Source organism: Phycodurus eques, chromosome 12, assembly GCF_024500275.1.
Source record: "Phycodurus eques isolate BA_2022a chromosome 12, UOR_Pequ_1.1, whole genome shotgun sequence".
Taxonomy (NCBI): domain Eukaryota; kingdom Metazoa; phylum Chordata; class Actinopteri; order Syngnathiformes; family Syngnathidae; genus Phycodurus; species Phycodurus eques.
In genome coordinates, this window is record NC_084536.1 from 8431453 (window position 1) to 8448683 (window position 17231).

The 17231-nt window shown below is 37.8% G+C and overlaps 1 protein-coding gene across 13 annotated transcripts in view; it reads left to right on the forward strand.

Moving 5' to 3' along the window:
• The window catches only part of LOC133410701 (mitogen-activated protein kinase kinase kinase kinase 4-like), a 93306-nt gene that overhangs the window by 65093 nt on the left and 10982 nt on the right, over positions 1-17231 (forward strand). For 3 of the 13 annotated variants that reach the window (XM_061692164.1, XM_061692152.1, XM_061692155.1), the window contains 9 exons: positions 52-161; positions 1428-1576; positions 1670-1758; positions 2787-2965; positions 6002-6119; positions 7912-8313; positions 10633-10747; positions 11624-11791; positions 13868-14011. In XM_061692164.1, the coding sequence (XP_061548148.1) occupies positions 52-161; positions 1428-1576; positions 1670-1758; positions 2787-2965; positions 6002-6119; positions 7912-8313; positions 10633-10747; positions 11624-11791; positions 13868-14011 (1474 nt within the window). The other 10 variants (XM_061692163.1, XM_061692153.1, XM_061692151.1 and 7 more) reach the window with 7 other exon arrangements.

Here is a 17231-nt window from a genome sequence, read left to right on the forward strand (position 1 = left end):
CATCTGTCTTTACGTGTGTATGAACTGGTGGGTGCTTTTGTCACATAAAAGGTCCCCGTCAGGACAACGTCCCGCTCGCCGGTGTTGCCGAGGCGAGACTCGCCTCATCGTCATGGCAATGTGCCACACACCGGCCACGCTGTCAACCGCAACGCTGGCAGGTAACAAACTGGTCTTCATAAAAACTGTCCCCTTGCACAAGAGAAATAAACACAATGACTAGAAATAGTCCACAGTGCCCAAAAACATTTATTTCACGTGAAGTACGTGACATATGATTAAAGTGATTGCTGCTCTCACAAGTTATGACCTCGTTCACTGCCTTGGGTGTTTATATTTGTCAACTGGAATGCAACCCTTTACTAGCACCAACATCTATATTCGTCAAACATGTTTTTCAATGGGTAGGAGTGTAAGGGTCTCACCCAGCCTGAAATTCATGTTTGTAAACCACTGTAATGACTAACAGATCGATCACTTTAGATGAAGGTGATGAATCAAGTCTGAACATAAAAGTAACACAGATAACTGGGTTTTTCTAGGAGAAAAATTATGATACTTTTATATATTTATTATTTAAGACTGGATTTGCATCACAATTTTGTCTCACTTCGCTGATCTTTTCATGAGCAGATCCTTATTAACGCCTTCTCGCTGGTGGGCTTTAGGAATGCAAGTGTTTGGCCAGCTGTCCGTCAACCCTGCTTTGGGGGTCAGTATTGCAAGGGGCCCTTGAACTCAGTCCCTCGACTTCCACATCGGCACTTCACTCCCCGTCCTCCCTTTTGTTTTATGGTCCATGTTCCATGCATCGAGCAGGAACGTCTGTTTTTTCTGTCCTTTCAGTCACACTGCTCATTGATGTTCGATGGCTGAAAGCTCTAAATTAAAAATTCAAATCAGTACTGGCAACAGATGTTACATTTTAATCTGAACTAGTGGGACTGAATTGCGTTCATGTAATACGGATTGAAGGAGAGAAGGGAGGATTGCTTTGGTCACTAAAGCTAAGATAGCGGTGGTTCGTCCTTTGATTAGCCCTTACATTCTCTGATACTCTGGAGGCTTCTGGTAACGAAGCACGGCTGTTTCAGGGCAATCCATGAGCGCAACCACTCGTCAGATGGACCGGGACCAAGTTCGCTGAATTCATCGAACCGATCTTCGATAAACTAAGATTGACAAATTGACATCAATGGCGGTGAATAAGCTAATAATAATTTCCACCTTAAACAATACAAATATGCAGAACAACTAGAACCAATAATGTTCGCTTAGCATGGGCAAATGCACACACAATGTAAGTACATGTCATTAATCTGTTAACTCCGCTCACCAATTATTTGCAATAACTGCCGAGATGCACAATAGAAATCAAGTAGAAATCCTTAAATTGTGCACCTGTGTGTTGTGTCCTCGTTGTACAGTGCGGCCGAGCCTCGGCTGCTGTGGGAGCGAGTGGAGAAGATGCTTCCCAGGTCTGCGGGCAACGCTAGTGGGTCAAGCGGTTCATCTAGCAGCTCGTCCAGCAACTCCAGCTCGCAGGCCGGCTCTGGAGAGCGGTTCAGGCCCTGCTGTGAGTGCTAACGACATACGTGCTATTGCCACAAAACCACCCCTAAAAAAGTCAACGACTTTTCTTCTTCCACACCTCGTTCCTCCGTGCCAGCCTCCTCCAAATCAGAGAGCTCACCCCTGCAGAGGCCGGAGAACGCTGGGAAAACCTCAGAGGAGAGGCCAAGGCCGGGCAGACCAGCGGTGAGCAAGGAAGTTAGCCTGCTAGCTGACCTAGAGCTAGAGCACGTAGATAGAGCCGCAGTCTTTTCTTTCCCACTACCAAACAATAAACTCTTCGGAATGTCCCATACTTGACTCAGTTCTTCTCTAACTTTTTTACCTGATGTGAACTTATAGCGATTTTTACCATGTGTCAACTGCAAGCAATTGTTTTACCATCCCTACTTCTAGGGTTTTTTTCCACGTGATCAAAGTTGACATAAGTTGCTCAAAATCGACAATTGCAAATTTTTACCATCTTCAACTTGGGAACTTTTTAGAAGCTGACACATGGTAAGACATTTCTATTTCAATTTGACCATGTGTCAACTCCTAGCTTTTCACCATTTGTTAACTTGTACTTTTTACCACGTATCAACTTGTAGTGATTTTTAGTATATGTTTGGAGGTGCCACGTTGTAAAAATGGCTATAAATTGACAACTGGAAATTTTACAATAAGAATCTTTTACCATGTGTTAGAAGTTGATGCATGGTAGAAATCTCTCTAAATTGACTACCAGTATTTCAATTCGACCATGTGTCAACTTCTTGCAATTTGACCATGTTTCAACTTCTGGTGAGTAAACCATGTTGACTTCTCAAATATTTACCCTATCAACTTCTAGCTGTTTTTTTAACCGAGTGTCAACCTCGAGCTATCTTTACCACGTCTCAACTTGCCGATAACCCTCCACCCACCCCACGCCCCTCCCATGTCAACTTCTGGCAATTTCTTCCAATTTTCTTCCAACTTCTAGCTTGTTACCTTCTGTCATCTTTGGACAATTCTAACCATGTGTCAACTTTTAACATTTATGTCACTGTTTGGAATAACTCACTAACTTTGCCTCCCGCAGTTACGCCGCTTCATCTTCTGACTTATTGGCTGGCGTGCCTTGGAATAACCCTGCTTCTGTCTAACAGCTCCCTGTTTCCAGCTAACCGAGTGTGAACTTTGATCCCATTTTTTAAAATTTAGTTTTTTTTTTTTTTTTTTTAACCCAGCAGGACCTGACTGCGCTGGCTAAAGAACTCCGTGCGGCGGACGACATCCGCCCCCCCAACAAGGTGACTGATTACTCGTCGTCCAGCGAGGATTCGGATACCACAGACGATGACGACGACGAGGAGGTGGACCAGGAGGGTGGCGAAGAGTCCACCTCAGGCCCGGAGGACTCCAGAGCTGTGTATGTGCACCACATAATCTATAATCTATAATCTATATCAGGGCGGCCACACTTTTTTGCCTTGAGAGCTACTTTTCAAATGACTTACTCAAAATGATCTACCTACACCAAAAATGCTTATATATATATATATAGTGTGTGTGTGTATACTGTACATACTATATAATGTATGTTTATTTATGTGTGTTTAAAATAGAATATTGGATATACAGTATGTGGGTGTCATGCATCTAACTGGAGACTGTTTTTCAACTTACTATTGCCTTTAAAGTAATAATTTTTTGAGTAAAGAAACATTTTCAATGCACACATTTTTTTTGTATTGTAGCCATGTCTGACATTTGTAACATACCAAACCGCATGAAAATCGCTAAAAGATTCAGCGAGGTATGATTTTATTTTAATGAGTGCTCATGCCCAACAGTCTCAATAAAAATGAATGTAGTGGATGGGCGGGACAATCGCAGAACCCCCGGTTCAAGATAGCGTGCACAAGTGCTGTCTTTGTTCTAAATTTCTATTGTACCGCACATTTGTTCCTTGCAGAGGACACGCTTTGGCTCACTATAATTTATTCCCGGTCACCATCGCTACACATGTGCCACAAGACACTTGCTCGGTAGCGCACCTCCGTCCCACGCATGCGGTGTTGTACACACACACACAGAGCTCCCGTCACATTGACGCCAAACAATGCCCGTAGCAACGGTGTGTCTTGCCTCCCGCTCCGGCAATAAAATAAATTAAAAAAAAAATAGAATACCATTGCGTAATCTACCAAGGCTACCTCGAATTATTGGGAACCCTTGTTACATACCAGGGGTGGGCAAACTTTTTGGCTCAGGGGCCACATTGACTTTTACAATTTGACAGGCGGGCCAAGCCAGAACCAGATGCTTACATATAAAAAAATAAACAAAAAAAGGCATTGTAGTGTTAATACTTTTACTTTTAATGGGAACAGTGTTTTGTTGATCACCTTTTTGCCAGTACATCAAAGTCTGGTGTTAGTTTTGTTGTGGCAATACTCAGAACACATCTGAGGTGTTCATCACTCAGCTGGGATCTGCAGGATCTTCTGTTGGTGTTCATCACATAAAAGTCTGTTCTCACACACATGTAGAGCCAAACACCACCAGCATCCTCTGTGCCATCTTGCGGACCTTTGGAAATTTGTCTGCGCTTGATGAAGCATAAAACTCATCCAGTTTGGGAGTTGAACTTCTCTTTTAAAACAGTATAAAATTGGATATCAATCAGTTCCATCTGCAGCTCCCGTGGCGCTGTTTCAGGGACTTGTGTGACTGAATCTTGGATGGCAGTTTGTCAGATAAAGGTGTTTTGCTGAGCTTGCTTGATTTTAAGCACTGAGCTGTAGCCATCAGTTCCTGCGTTGATTGGCTGTTAGCATAATCAGCATGCTTGGTAGAAAAGTGACGGCTGATGTTATATTCCTCTAAAACCGCAATGGTTTCTTAACAAATTAGAAATACAGCCTTTGACCGGACTTCAGTGAAAAAGTATTTAGTAGTCAATTCTATATTAAACACTCTGCACTCACTGCCGACCTTTTTCTTCGGCCCACTCATGGTTGAAGAAGGGTTCAGAGCAGTAGCAGAGTAAAAACATCCATCCATCCATCCATCCATTCTCAACACTGCTTATCCTGTTCAGGGTCGCAGGGCGCTGGAGCCTATCGCAGCTGACTTTGGGCGAAAGGGGGATTACACACTGAACTGATTGCCAGTCTGTCGCAGGGCACATATAGACACGGACAACCATTCGCACTCACATTCACACAGTCACTGAGTGGGAACTGAACCCATGCTGGCTGCACCAAACTCAGGCGAGTGTACCACTACACCATCAGTGACTAGAATAAAAACATAACAGCCAAAGTCAACAGCCAATTTGAATAATAACCCAAAAAAGGAGGACACTTAAGATGCATATTATGTTAGTTTTCATGGGAAAGGAATAGGAGAAAAATCCTATATATCCAAAATTGCAAATCATGAAACCATTTCGGAGACCTAACAAAGACATTTTGGCATTAATAGTTTGAAAATTAATTCGAATTTTTTTTCTGAGAACCAATTATGATATTTTGATGGATAAAAACTGCCAATAATTTAAATACTCTTCAGTAAAATAAATTTTCAAAAGGAAATTCAGTGGGCCATGTCTTAACTCTATTGGTTTATATGAAAACGACCCTTATACATCGTACAAAATGAGATTTTTGCTTGATTGACTGATTTAAGACATAATAAAACCCTGATGTGGTACTTAAGACATACAATACTATAAACAAAAAATGTATTTGTCCAATATGAAATCGGCACTTGTTCAGTATCAAACAAAAAATGATTTGATTTAGGACACTATTGCTTACTTTCACCCCCTAAACATATCTTTGTTCAGTTCTGAATGACATGAAACTGGCTATGGTACATGTATAGTAGAAACAAAAATGTGTGTCATTATTTGACAGATTATGAAATTATTAAACTCAAGATGGTACTTAAGACACAGTATAAACAACATTGTAAATGTTGAGCATTTTATGACATTATTGCTAATAAATAAAATGTCAGTTTTGTTCAATCGCAAATTATGACGTTATGAAATCCAGTATAGTACTGATACATCAGTATAAGCAAGAAAATAGTTCAGTTCTGGCTGATTAATGACATTATGAATCCTGTTATGGTACTTACATCGCCAACAAAAATTAGATTCCTTTTATTTATGACATGATGAAACCTGATATGCAGTATCATAGACAAAAATGAAAGTCTTTGGTTCAATTCTGAATGATTTGTGACCATAAAACAGTGTGGTCATCGATGACAGTGTGTTTCCAGTTACAATTAAACAGCATTTTTACTAACAGCAAACTAACGATTTTGACCATGCGTCAACTTCTAATGAGTCATTTTTTTATTTTTGTTCAATTCCAACTCATTCTGGAACTGTGGTCATCTACTAAAGTGCATTTCTCGTTTCAACTATTTATGGTCTCCTCATGGGCAGGTCGTCCCGGCTGAGTAATGGCGAGACAGAGTCGGTGAAGACGATGATTGTCCACGACGAGGGTGAGAGCGACGCAGGCTCCACGCCGTGCAAAGACAGCACCCTGGTAGTCCGACAGGTACCCATGTCCAAAAACATTTGTCACCTTGCATGTTTGCATCACCTCGTTGAGTTAGATTTTATATTTGCTCATTCCACACCTCTCTCTCCTGTTGTCCCGCTTTTTGTTTGCATGCCGTGTTGATTGTTTTGCTGTACGTTAAATACGGAATGATGCTAATGCCACAAACTCACATCACGACACTAACACAGTTATTAACATTGGTGGACTGGTTAGCACTACTGCCTCACAGTTCTGAGGTTGTGGGTTCAAATCCAGGCTCTGGCCTTCATGTGTGAAATTTACATGTTCTCCTTGTGTCTGTGGGTTTTCTCCGGGTACTCCGGTTTCCTCACACATTCCAAAAACATGCATGGTAGGTTAATACAAGCCTCTAAATTGTCCATAGATGTGACTGTGAGTGAATGGTTGTTTGTCTATATGTACCCTGCGATTGGCTGGCGGCCAGCTCAGAATCAGACTCAGGATCCTCTTTATTTCCCAAGTATGTCAAAAACACACAAGGAAGTTGTGGGATAGGCGCCAGCACACACACTGAGGATAAGCGGTACAGAGAATGGGTGATGGATGGAATTTGGGTTCTCTTGTCATGTTGTGTATGTCTTGTACAATTACAACTTACGTTTTTCTCACGTTACAACTTTTCTTCATGTAAACTTATTACTTTTCTTAGTGATAATCTTTTGTCATAGAATTAAGACTTAAAATTAGTATTATAACGTTATTCTCGTAAAATTTTGTCAGTCATTAAAATTAAGACACATATAAGTATGTCTTAATTCTCGTTGTGTTGCACCTTAATTGCTGTAAAATACAGTTTTCTTGTAAAATACGTAAATATATTTATTTTCATTTCCTCTTTAAATAATGGCTTTTTCGAAAAATTACAACTTTGTCTCGTAATGTTAATTTTTTCTCTTCATGTTGCCTCGTAATGTTTTTTTTTTGCTTGTATTTGTTTTTCATAAAACTCTCCTAAAATGTAAGACTTTTATCTAGTACAATTGTCCTGGTAATTTTTTATTATTTATCTTTTATTCTAGTAGCATTATACTTTAATTGTTGGAAAATGTTGACTTTTTTCTCGTTAATTTTTTTTTCTTCGGGTTGTCAATATTTCAGCAACCTAATGACTTTAGTCTCAGCATTGTCTTGTCATAAAATTTGGACTTAATTCTTGTAAAATTACAACTTAATTGTCATAAATGTCATAAATACTAGGACCTTTTTCATAGTGTTAGAACTTTTTTCCTTGTAAAATTACAACTATTGTATCCTTTATTCTTTTCTTGTAAAATAATTTTTTTTCTTGTAGCGTCACTCCTTTATTCTGGTAAAACGATGACTTCTCATGAGTGTGGTTGTTACAAATAAAACGTTTTTTTTTTTTTTTTTTTTTAACCAACTAGCTTGGGTTTTGTCTGAAAAATTAGACTTGCTCTTGTAATGTTAAGTTTTTCTCTTTATTTGGAATTTTTCTCATACATTTTTCTCTTTGTTGACTTTTATGCTCATAACGTAAAACATGTTTTAAAAATCTACGTAGTTTTTTTGAAACGGGGACTTTTTCTGGTATGTTTTTCTTTTTTCGTAAAATTAGGACTTTATTCTCGTAAAGTTAGAAAAACATTTCTTGTAGAATCAACTTATCTAGTGAAATTAGAAGTTTCCTTGTAAAATTAGGACTTTTTTCTAAAATGATGACTTCTCTGGTTGTTACTAATAATTAAGTATAATCTTTTATTTATTTAAATTAACAAACTAACTTGGCATTTTTTCCCGCCTGTAGGGTAGCCACCGTAGCATAGCTAACACCTTCCCTCCCCCCGAGCTGCTCCGTAACGTGTGTAGCGGCCAAGTGGTGTACCCCTCTTTCTACTTCCAGAGCGAGCACAAAAAGAGGCCCGCTGGCTCAGTGTCCAGCCCGGGCCTCGCCCAGCATACCCCCAGCCCCCTTCATCACCACCACCACCACCTACAACAACAACAACACCACCATCATCAGCAGCAGCAGCAGGCCGAGCGGAACGGTTTTGCAGGCCGCATCCACCTCCTGCCAGACCTGATCCAGCAGAGCCAGCATTCCTCCCCTTCCTCCTCCCCGTCCTCCCCATCCTCCTCCTCCTCCGGTCTGGCCAGTCCCATCGCGTCCCCTCAAAGTCCCCTGGACAAGCTCGCCCTCCTCATTGAGGTACGCAACTGTGCGGCGGGTGCGCTCTGGTAATAGGATTATGTCTCTGGTCCAAACTAGAGAACATGTTGTCACTGTGACCATATTGTCACGAAACAGCCATAACCCAATAGGGAAAAAAACTTTTGTAAAATAACTACTTTATCCTCTTAAAGTCACTACTTTATTCCTTTAAAATTACTACCTCATTTTAGTTAAATAATAGTCCTACATTGGGGAAATTCACAATTAAAACGTGAAAAAATTACATTATGTAATTATAAGACTAAATAAAATTTAAATTACAACTTTATTCTTTTAAAATGTTCTACTTTATTTGCCTTTAATTGCTACGTAAGTCTTGTTACTTACTTATTACTGCTTTATTCTGACAAACCTTTCCATTTTTGTCATAAAATTATGACTTTAGTCTCATGAAATTACTATATTATTCTCATAATGGTACCCAGTTCCACATAAAATTACTTCACGCTTGTAAAATAATGGCTTTATCCGCAGTCACCATATTGTCCTCATAAAATTACTACAATATTCTTGTACAATTATGATTTTATTCTCGTAAAATTCCAACTTTATTCTCATACAATTACATGTCTTTACAGTGGGTACGGAAAGTTTTCAGACCCCCTTAAATGTTTCAGTCTTTGTTATATTGCAGCCATTTGTTAAAATCATTTAAATTAATTTTTTCCTCATTAATGTACACACAGCACCCCATATTGACAGAAAAAAACTTGAAATTTTTGCTGATTTATTAAAAAAGAAAGTGAAATATCACGCAGCCATAAGTATTCAGACCCTTTGCTGTGACACTCATATATTGAACTCGGGTGCTGTCCATTTCTTCTGATCATCCTTGAGATGGTTCTACACCTTCATTGGAGTCCAGCTGTGTTTGATTATACTGATTGGACTTGATTAGGAAAGCCAGACCCCTGTCTATATGAGACCTTACAGCTCACAATGCATGTCAGAACAAATGAGAATCATGAAGTCAAAGGAACTGCCTGAAGAGCTCAGAGACAGAATTGTGGCAAGGCTCAGATCTGGCCAAGGTTACAAAGAAATATTCTGCTGCTCTTAAGGTTCCTAAGAGCACAGTGGGCTCCCTAATCTTGAAATGGAAGACGTTTGGGACGACCAGAACCCTTCCTCGAGCTGGCCGTCCAGCCAAACTGAGCAATCGCGGGAGAAGAGCCTTGGTGAGAGAGGTAAAGAAGAACCCAAAGATCACTGTGGCTGAGCTCCAGAGATGCAGTCGGGAGATGGGAGAAAGTTCGAGAAAGTCAACTATCACTGCAGCTTTAATGTGGGAAAAAAAATGAACTTAAATGATTTTATTTAGCCAATGGTTGCAATACAACAAAGAATGAAAAATTTAAGGGGGTCTGAATACTTTCCGTACCCACTGTATTATACAAGAAATTATGGTACTTTATTCTCATTCAATTATGACTATTCTCAAAATGGTAGTAATTTGTTCTCGTAATGTTACACCTTTTTTGTTTTAGTAAATTACAACTTTATACTTGTATAATGCTAACACTCATTAAATAAGACTTCATGCTCATTAAATTATGACTTGTGAAATTACGACTTTGTCCTATAAAAATACTACTTTGTTCTCGCAAACTCACAACCTTATTCTTGTAATTCTTGTAATAATACAGCCTTATTCTTGTAATGTTACCCCTTTTGTAAAATTATGACTTTATTCTTGTAAGATATACTTTTGTCATGTTTTTTCTTGTGAAAATTACGACTTTTTTCTTGTAAAAAAAATAATCTAGTTAGTATATAACGGCCTATTTTCTCATAGTGTTGCAACCCTTTCCTTCATGTTATGATTTTTTATCGCTTATATCTTATTGTTGCAACTTTTCTGATCCACAATTTTACAATTTTATTCCGGTAAAATTAACCATTTGACGACATAGTTCTGGCGATATTCCCATGACGTAAGTGTACTTAATAAACTGACTCGTGTACAATATCTCTCATAGCCATCAATATGAGGCACGGGGGAGAAGATTTCTGGTGAGTTTCAATGAACTTTAAATGTCAAAATATTGCAGCAGTCCACAGAAGGAATAGGATGGGTAATTTGTCAACCATTTTGTCCAATCCACAATTTTGTTTGCACTTCCTGGAATGAACCATTGTGTTGTGTATGCATGTGTCCTCATCCTGATCATTTTCCTGTTTTTATTGTTTTGATAAATAGTCGCCACGGTCAAATGATTTTTTTTATTACATTTTTAAATTTGTGTGTGTGTGTGTGTGTGTGTGTGTGTGGTTGTGTGTGTGCACCCCCTGCAGAGTCAGTCGAGCAACAACATGCAGAAACACAAGTCTTCGTCGTCATTCACGCCGTTCATCGACCCGCGTCTGCTGCAAGTGTCGCCCTCAGCGGGCAGCGCCCTCAACAATGTTGGTAAGTTTGGCGACACCAGCTGGCCCCTACAGGAACTACCTCTTTGAAACATTACATCAATCTGTTGTCTTCTAAACGTATAACTTCATCTATATATTAGGACTTTCTCTGTTAGTTTTCTCATGTTTTAAATTTTTATCGTGTGAAAGAAATTATTTTGTTTGACCTCTCAGTTTTTGTATTTGTTCATTTTATTTCTCGTGAAATTATAAATGTCGTAAATTTTTACTTTTTTCTCCAAATGATGTTTTTCTCAATGTCAACTTTTTTTCCTCGTAAACGTCCGACTTTTTCTCCTGCTCACATTTGTTTTTTCTCCTGCTCACATTTTTCTCTCACACTTTCTCATAAAATTGTTGTAAAAGTTTTACTTTTGTCGTTATGTCATATTTTTCCTAAAAAATACAGGTGTTATAAAATTTGGACAGTTTCTTACAATGTTGTTGTTTTTTTCTTGGAGAATTACTTATTTTCCTCATAATATTACAACTTTCTTAAAATTAGGTCTTTTTGTATTGTGTAAGTATTTTGCAAAATAGTAAATTTTGTGTAAAATTACAATTTTTTTGACGTTTTTGTTTTTTACTTTTTTCCTGACATTGTTGTGAAAGTTGGATTTTGTTCCCGTTTTTCTTTTTTTTTTCGACTAATAGTCTGACTTTTTTGGTAATGCTATATTTTCTTCCTAGTTTATTGTCATGAAATTTGACTTTTTAGAAACATTTATCTTGTAGGATTAATACTTTTATCTTTACCTTTTTTTATTCAGAATGTTAATCTCTTTTAACATTACAACTTTATTCTGACGAAATTCTGACTGCGTTTAACATGTTGTTTAAAGTGGCTTCTATGTCATTCTGGGTTTGTTTTTGTAAGGCTACGGCAACGACGCTCGTCTGGCGGAGGCGCTGAGGGCGGACCCATCGCGCAAAGGTTCCGTGGTCAATGTCAACCCGGTTAACACGCGTCCACAGAGTGATACGCCGGAGATCCGCAAGTACAAGAAGAGGTTCAACTCGGAAATCTTATGTGCAGCACTCTGGGGTGAGAGGGATGGTGCTATTATGCCTGTAAACCATTAGCTAAGAGAAAAGTTATACTAAGAGAATAGAGAGTAAGAGCGTAATACTAAGAGAAAAGTTTGCATTTTGTACAAAACGGATGTCAAAATTATATAGTCATACTGTATAGTATATACATATCGTCGCTGTTGGGCGGAATCCTTGTTTCTACCAAAACCACTACTTTTCAGGGGAAAAAAACTGCTTAAGTTCCCAAACACCGCTTTGTTCAAGTTGATATTATCAAATCAACATTTATTTGTACAGCACTTTTCATACATAAAAACGCAACACAAAGTGCTTCACCAAAAATACAACAAATCACATCCGTAAAGAAAAGACCTGCCCCTCCTACCCCTACGCAGAGACACCTTCCTTGTTAGATTGAGAGAGAAATGGCCGGACTCTGGCTATGTTCTTAATTAAGATGATTAAAAACAAAACTTCATAACGTTTTTAATACAGGTATGTGGAATAAAAATAAACTCAAGATTAAAAAATGACACCCAGTTTCTTTACATATTATGAGAGATTAAAATTGGGTAAATTGGCCAAAAGTTTATTTCACCCTCATTCAGGACCAATGACTAAAACCTTGGTTTTGACCTGGTTGAGCTGCAGGAAATTCATTACCTTTGCTATCATCTACTTCGCTCGCTCACACCAACACATCACCTAAAAATTATGTTCAATCGCTAATTCAATGTGAGAAAAATTGCTAATTTATTACACGGTCATTGATTAAAATCGTACGAATATGGCGCTGGACGGCAGCCGTGCACATCAAGGTCTGCGGTCACACCGAGCCCCGACCGTACAAAAAGCCTTTAATATCTCACAATTGCCTATGTAATGTCATGTCCCGTTTTTCAAAGGTCTAAGAGCCATGACCGTTGCAACAAACACACCAATGAGTCGACTAACCCCGCATATTATAGTGCGTGCAAACTTACCTCGAAGGCTGACGAGCGTCCTTCTGCAATGAAGCATTACAGTGTTTGGTTTTAACAAAACAGCCTCCTCATAACACTACTATTATTTTATTGTATACAAAACATCCAGACTTTGAATATAGGTGACTATTACGACGCACCGCTTCCACAGAATGAAGAAATAGGTTCACGACACTTTTCAGACATTTTGAGCATTGAAGAGCATCATTAGATTTGTTCTTAACCTAGTTTCACCACTTTAAATTGGTTAATATGTGTAAAAATAACAGACAAAGTGGGGACAGACCAATAGTATCAATTTGTGAAAAAATATAAAATTGACTATATTGACTTTGATATTTAATAAACTCAGCAATTATTATTTTTGTAAAATGGCGTATTTATTCCTTGTCAAAGTAAAAAATATTCCTCGTACTGCAACATCTTTTTTTCTTCAGAATGTATTGTATTGTACTTTTTTATGGTAATGCCCAGAAATGTTTTCTCGTAAAATTAATCCAGTGAAATTTAAACAAAAAACAAAAAAAAACAACAACAAAAACTATAGTGTTCTGAAAACAATCAGTTTTTCTCGTAATGCTAATGCTCTCATAATGTAAACCATTTCTTTTTCTAGTAATGCTCCAACTTTGTTTTTTGTTTTTTTGTAAAATTAAATTTATTTCAAATTTTAAGACTTTATCCTTTGAAAATTATGACTTTGCTCTTATAAAACCATGCATTGTTTCCCTCATGTAAATTACAACCATTTTCTCACAATGTTAAATTTTTCTTAACATTATGGCCCCTCCCACAGGTGGTGAGCCCATGGGAAGGGCAAATTTACTGTCATAAAAATTTTAACTTTTATTTATTTTTTTCCTTGTAATGTTGCTAGTCCTCCCACAATGCTGACCTTTATCCCTTAATGTTACAATTTTATTCTTGTAAAATTACATTATTCTTTTTTGTTAAATTACAAAAAAGACTTTACCGTTGTGGCTTTTTTTCTATATTCTCGAAAAATACAATCAACCTTTTCACTTGATGGCTTTATCCTGCGAGTCTGTCCTCGCCCAGCGGGTGGCGATGTTGCCTTCTATTTTAGGTTCTGTATTTTGTTACAGGGGTGAACTTGCTGGTGGGCACCGAGAGTGGTCTGATGCTTTTGGATCGCAGCGGTCAGGGTAAAGTTTACCCGCTCATCAACCGAAGACGTTTCCAGCAAATGGACGTGTTGGAGGGACTCAATGTCCTCGTCACTATATCAGGTACACAAACTTCCACGTGCGCGCGCACACACAGTCCGCTTTTGGGTAGCCCTAGGCCCCTCGGGAGGGACGTCTCGTTCCCGTTGTGTGCAAGAGAATCCGAGTTCATCTGCAAGGCGAGTTGGTGAGAGTTTAGCACAGGATTTTTATTACATAGACAAAATCACACTTACAGAAGCTTCTGGTCTCGTATGCCTGTCACCACTTGGAGTGGATCTTGCAGTTCAAGCCCGAGCTACGTGTCTCTCTTGTTTATATAGGGAATGTTCCTGTCTCTGTTGCGTAACTACAACTTTGTTGTCTTCACCTTTGTTGCATGACCACGACTGTGTTGTTTTCAGAAGCTTGCATTTGTTGCAACAGGTTTCATAAGCTTCCATTTGAGGCCTTAACATTTTAACAATACACACTTATGGATGTACATTACAATTATGTCTCATGTATAATACCCTCTTGAGCAGTGTTCCCCAATCATCGGGCAGGGCCGTGGGCCATTTGGTACCGGGCCGCGCTTCTCCATCGATGATTAGTATCCGATCGGGAGAGACAGTCCGTCTACCGCCCTCCGCCCCCCACAAATGATTAGCTTCCCACTCAGTCACCACCGAACCCACCATGGCCAGTGGCCGATTAGCTTCCAATCGGGATGGTCTGTCAGCATCCAAGTAATGTCTTTTTCAGGGACGTCCCTGCTTATTTCAGCAAGACAATGCCAAGCCACATTCTGCATGTGTTACAACAGCGTGGCTTTGTAGTAAGAGTGATTACTAGAGTGGCCTGCCAGCATTCCAGACCTGTCTCCCTTTGAAAATGGGAGGCGTATTATGAAGCGCAAAATACAACAACGGAGGCCCCGGACTGTTGAGCAACTTAAGTTGCACATCAAGCAAGATTGGGAAAGAATTCCACCAACAAAGCTTCAACAATCAGCGTCCTTAGTTCCCAAAGGTTTATTGAGTATGGTTAAAAGGTGATATAACATAGTGGTAAACATGCCCCTGTCCCACCTTTTTTGTTGCAGGCCTCAAATTAAAAATGTGTTTATATTTGCAAAAAAAAAAAAATCATAACGTTAACAGTTTGAACTTTAAATATCTTGTCCTTGTAGTATATTCAATTGAATATAGAGTAGGTTGAAAAGGATTTGCAAATGATTGTGTTCTGTTTTTATTTACGTTTTACACAACATCCCAACTCCATTGGAATTGGGGTTTGTATATACATTTGTAACATTAGCCATTATGTATGATATTGGAATGAAAGTACTGTGGTGGTGGGTTGACATAATTCCCCTACGGAACTAAAGGCAGTTTAATGTATTCCACACGTTAGTTTTTGGTGTGCCGGACTGCTTAAGCAACATTTTCACCTATTATTATTATATAATAATAATAATAATAATAATATATATATATATATAATAATATAATAATATATTATAATAATAATAATATATTATATATATATATAGAGAGAGAGAGAGAGGCAGAGAGAGAGAGGCAGAGAGAGGCAGAGGCCGACTGGTTAGAGCGTCTGCCTCACAGTTCTGAGGAGCGGAGTTCAATCCCCGGCCCCGCCTGTGTGGAGTTTGCATGTTCTACCCGTACCTGTGTGGGTTTTCTCCGGGCACTCCAGTTTCCTCCCAAAACATGCATGGTAGGTTAATTGACAAATCTAAATTGCCCGTAGGTGTGAATGTGAGTGCGAATGGTTGTTTGTTTGTATGTGCCCTGCGATTGGCTGGCAACCAGTTAAGGGTGTACCCCGCCTCCTATATACATTTGTAACATTAGACATTAAATATCTTATTGGAATCAGAGTACAGCTATTTCATATCCCCCAGGTATACGAACATTTGTACAATGTGAAAGAATAATGTGGGGGGTATACGCATTTTACACGAGAAATTAGGATTCATATTAAAAAAATAAAAATTCATCAATGGGTTTTGACCTAGTGGGGCACTATCCTGGTTTCCCCTTGTGACTTTTTTTATTTTTTTTATGTCTAGAGTAATGTTAAATTTTTCTGTTATTGTTGACTTTTTTATAGTGAAATTATAACTGTTGTAAAAGTAGGATTTTTTTTTTTTCTCTTGTCAAATTAAAACTTTGGCGTTAAATTATGACTTTAGTCTTGAAAAATTCAGACTTTTTTGCGCAAAATGTTATCACCACTGTATATTCTCCTGAAGCGATAACTTTCCTCATCATAGAACGTAGCTTGTAAAATTACGTCTCTTTCGAAAAATGAGGACTTGTTTTTTAAATCAAATTATAGCTTTGTTGTGAAATTAAGAGGTCTTAAAAAATTGGCTTAGTTTTAAGTTACAGCTTAAAAGTCATAATTGTTTTTTTTTTTAAACATAAAATTACAACTTATTTCTTGTAATGTTCTTTAAAAAAAAAAAAAAAAAACACTTTTTGGATTATGTTTTTCTCAGTATTGTAAAATCGTGTTTTTTTTCACATAAAAATACAACTTCTTGAAAGTTAGTTTTTTCCTCTTGTGACATTAGGCTTTCTCTTAAATTATTACTTTAGTCCCTTTATTTATCTTCAAAGTATGGATTTATTTCAAGTTGCAATTTATATCTTGTAATGTTTTTTAGCTAAAACTTTTTTTCCTTGTATTATTACAATGTTCTCAGTTTACTCTTTTTAAATTGACTTTTTTTCTTGTAAATTTACAAATTTGTTGTGAAATGTTGTCTTTTTTTCTCGTAAAATTTCACCTTTTTTCCTCGTTATGTTAGGTTTTTCTTACAAAATCCTTACTTTATGAAATTGTGGATTCATTCCAAGTTCCAACTTTTTTTTTTCGTAATGTTGTTGTTTTCGTGTGGATAATATTAAATAACTTATGTCAAGGGTTTTTCGTTAAAAAAAAAATCTAAAAGACTACTTTCCTTGTATTGCCACAATTTTCCCATTGTTGACTCTTGCAAATATATATATATATATATATATATATATATATATATATATATATATATATATATATATATACCTATAGATTAACTTTTGTTATTGACCAAATACTTATAATAAATAATAACAATAAATATAATGTTAGGTTTTTCTCAATGTTCACTCATAAGATTATGATTTTTTTTCCCCCCGAGAAAATTCCAACTTTTTTCACGTTAATTTTTACAATATGTTACGTTCTCGCTTTCTCTCTCTCTCTCTCTCGATCTCTTTTCACTGCACAAGTGTCA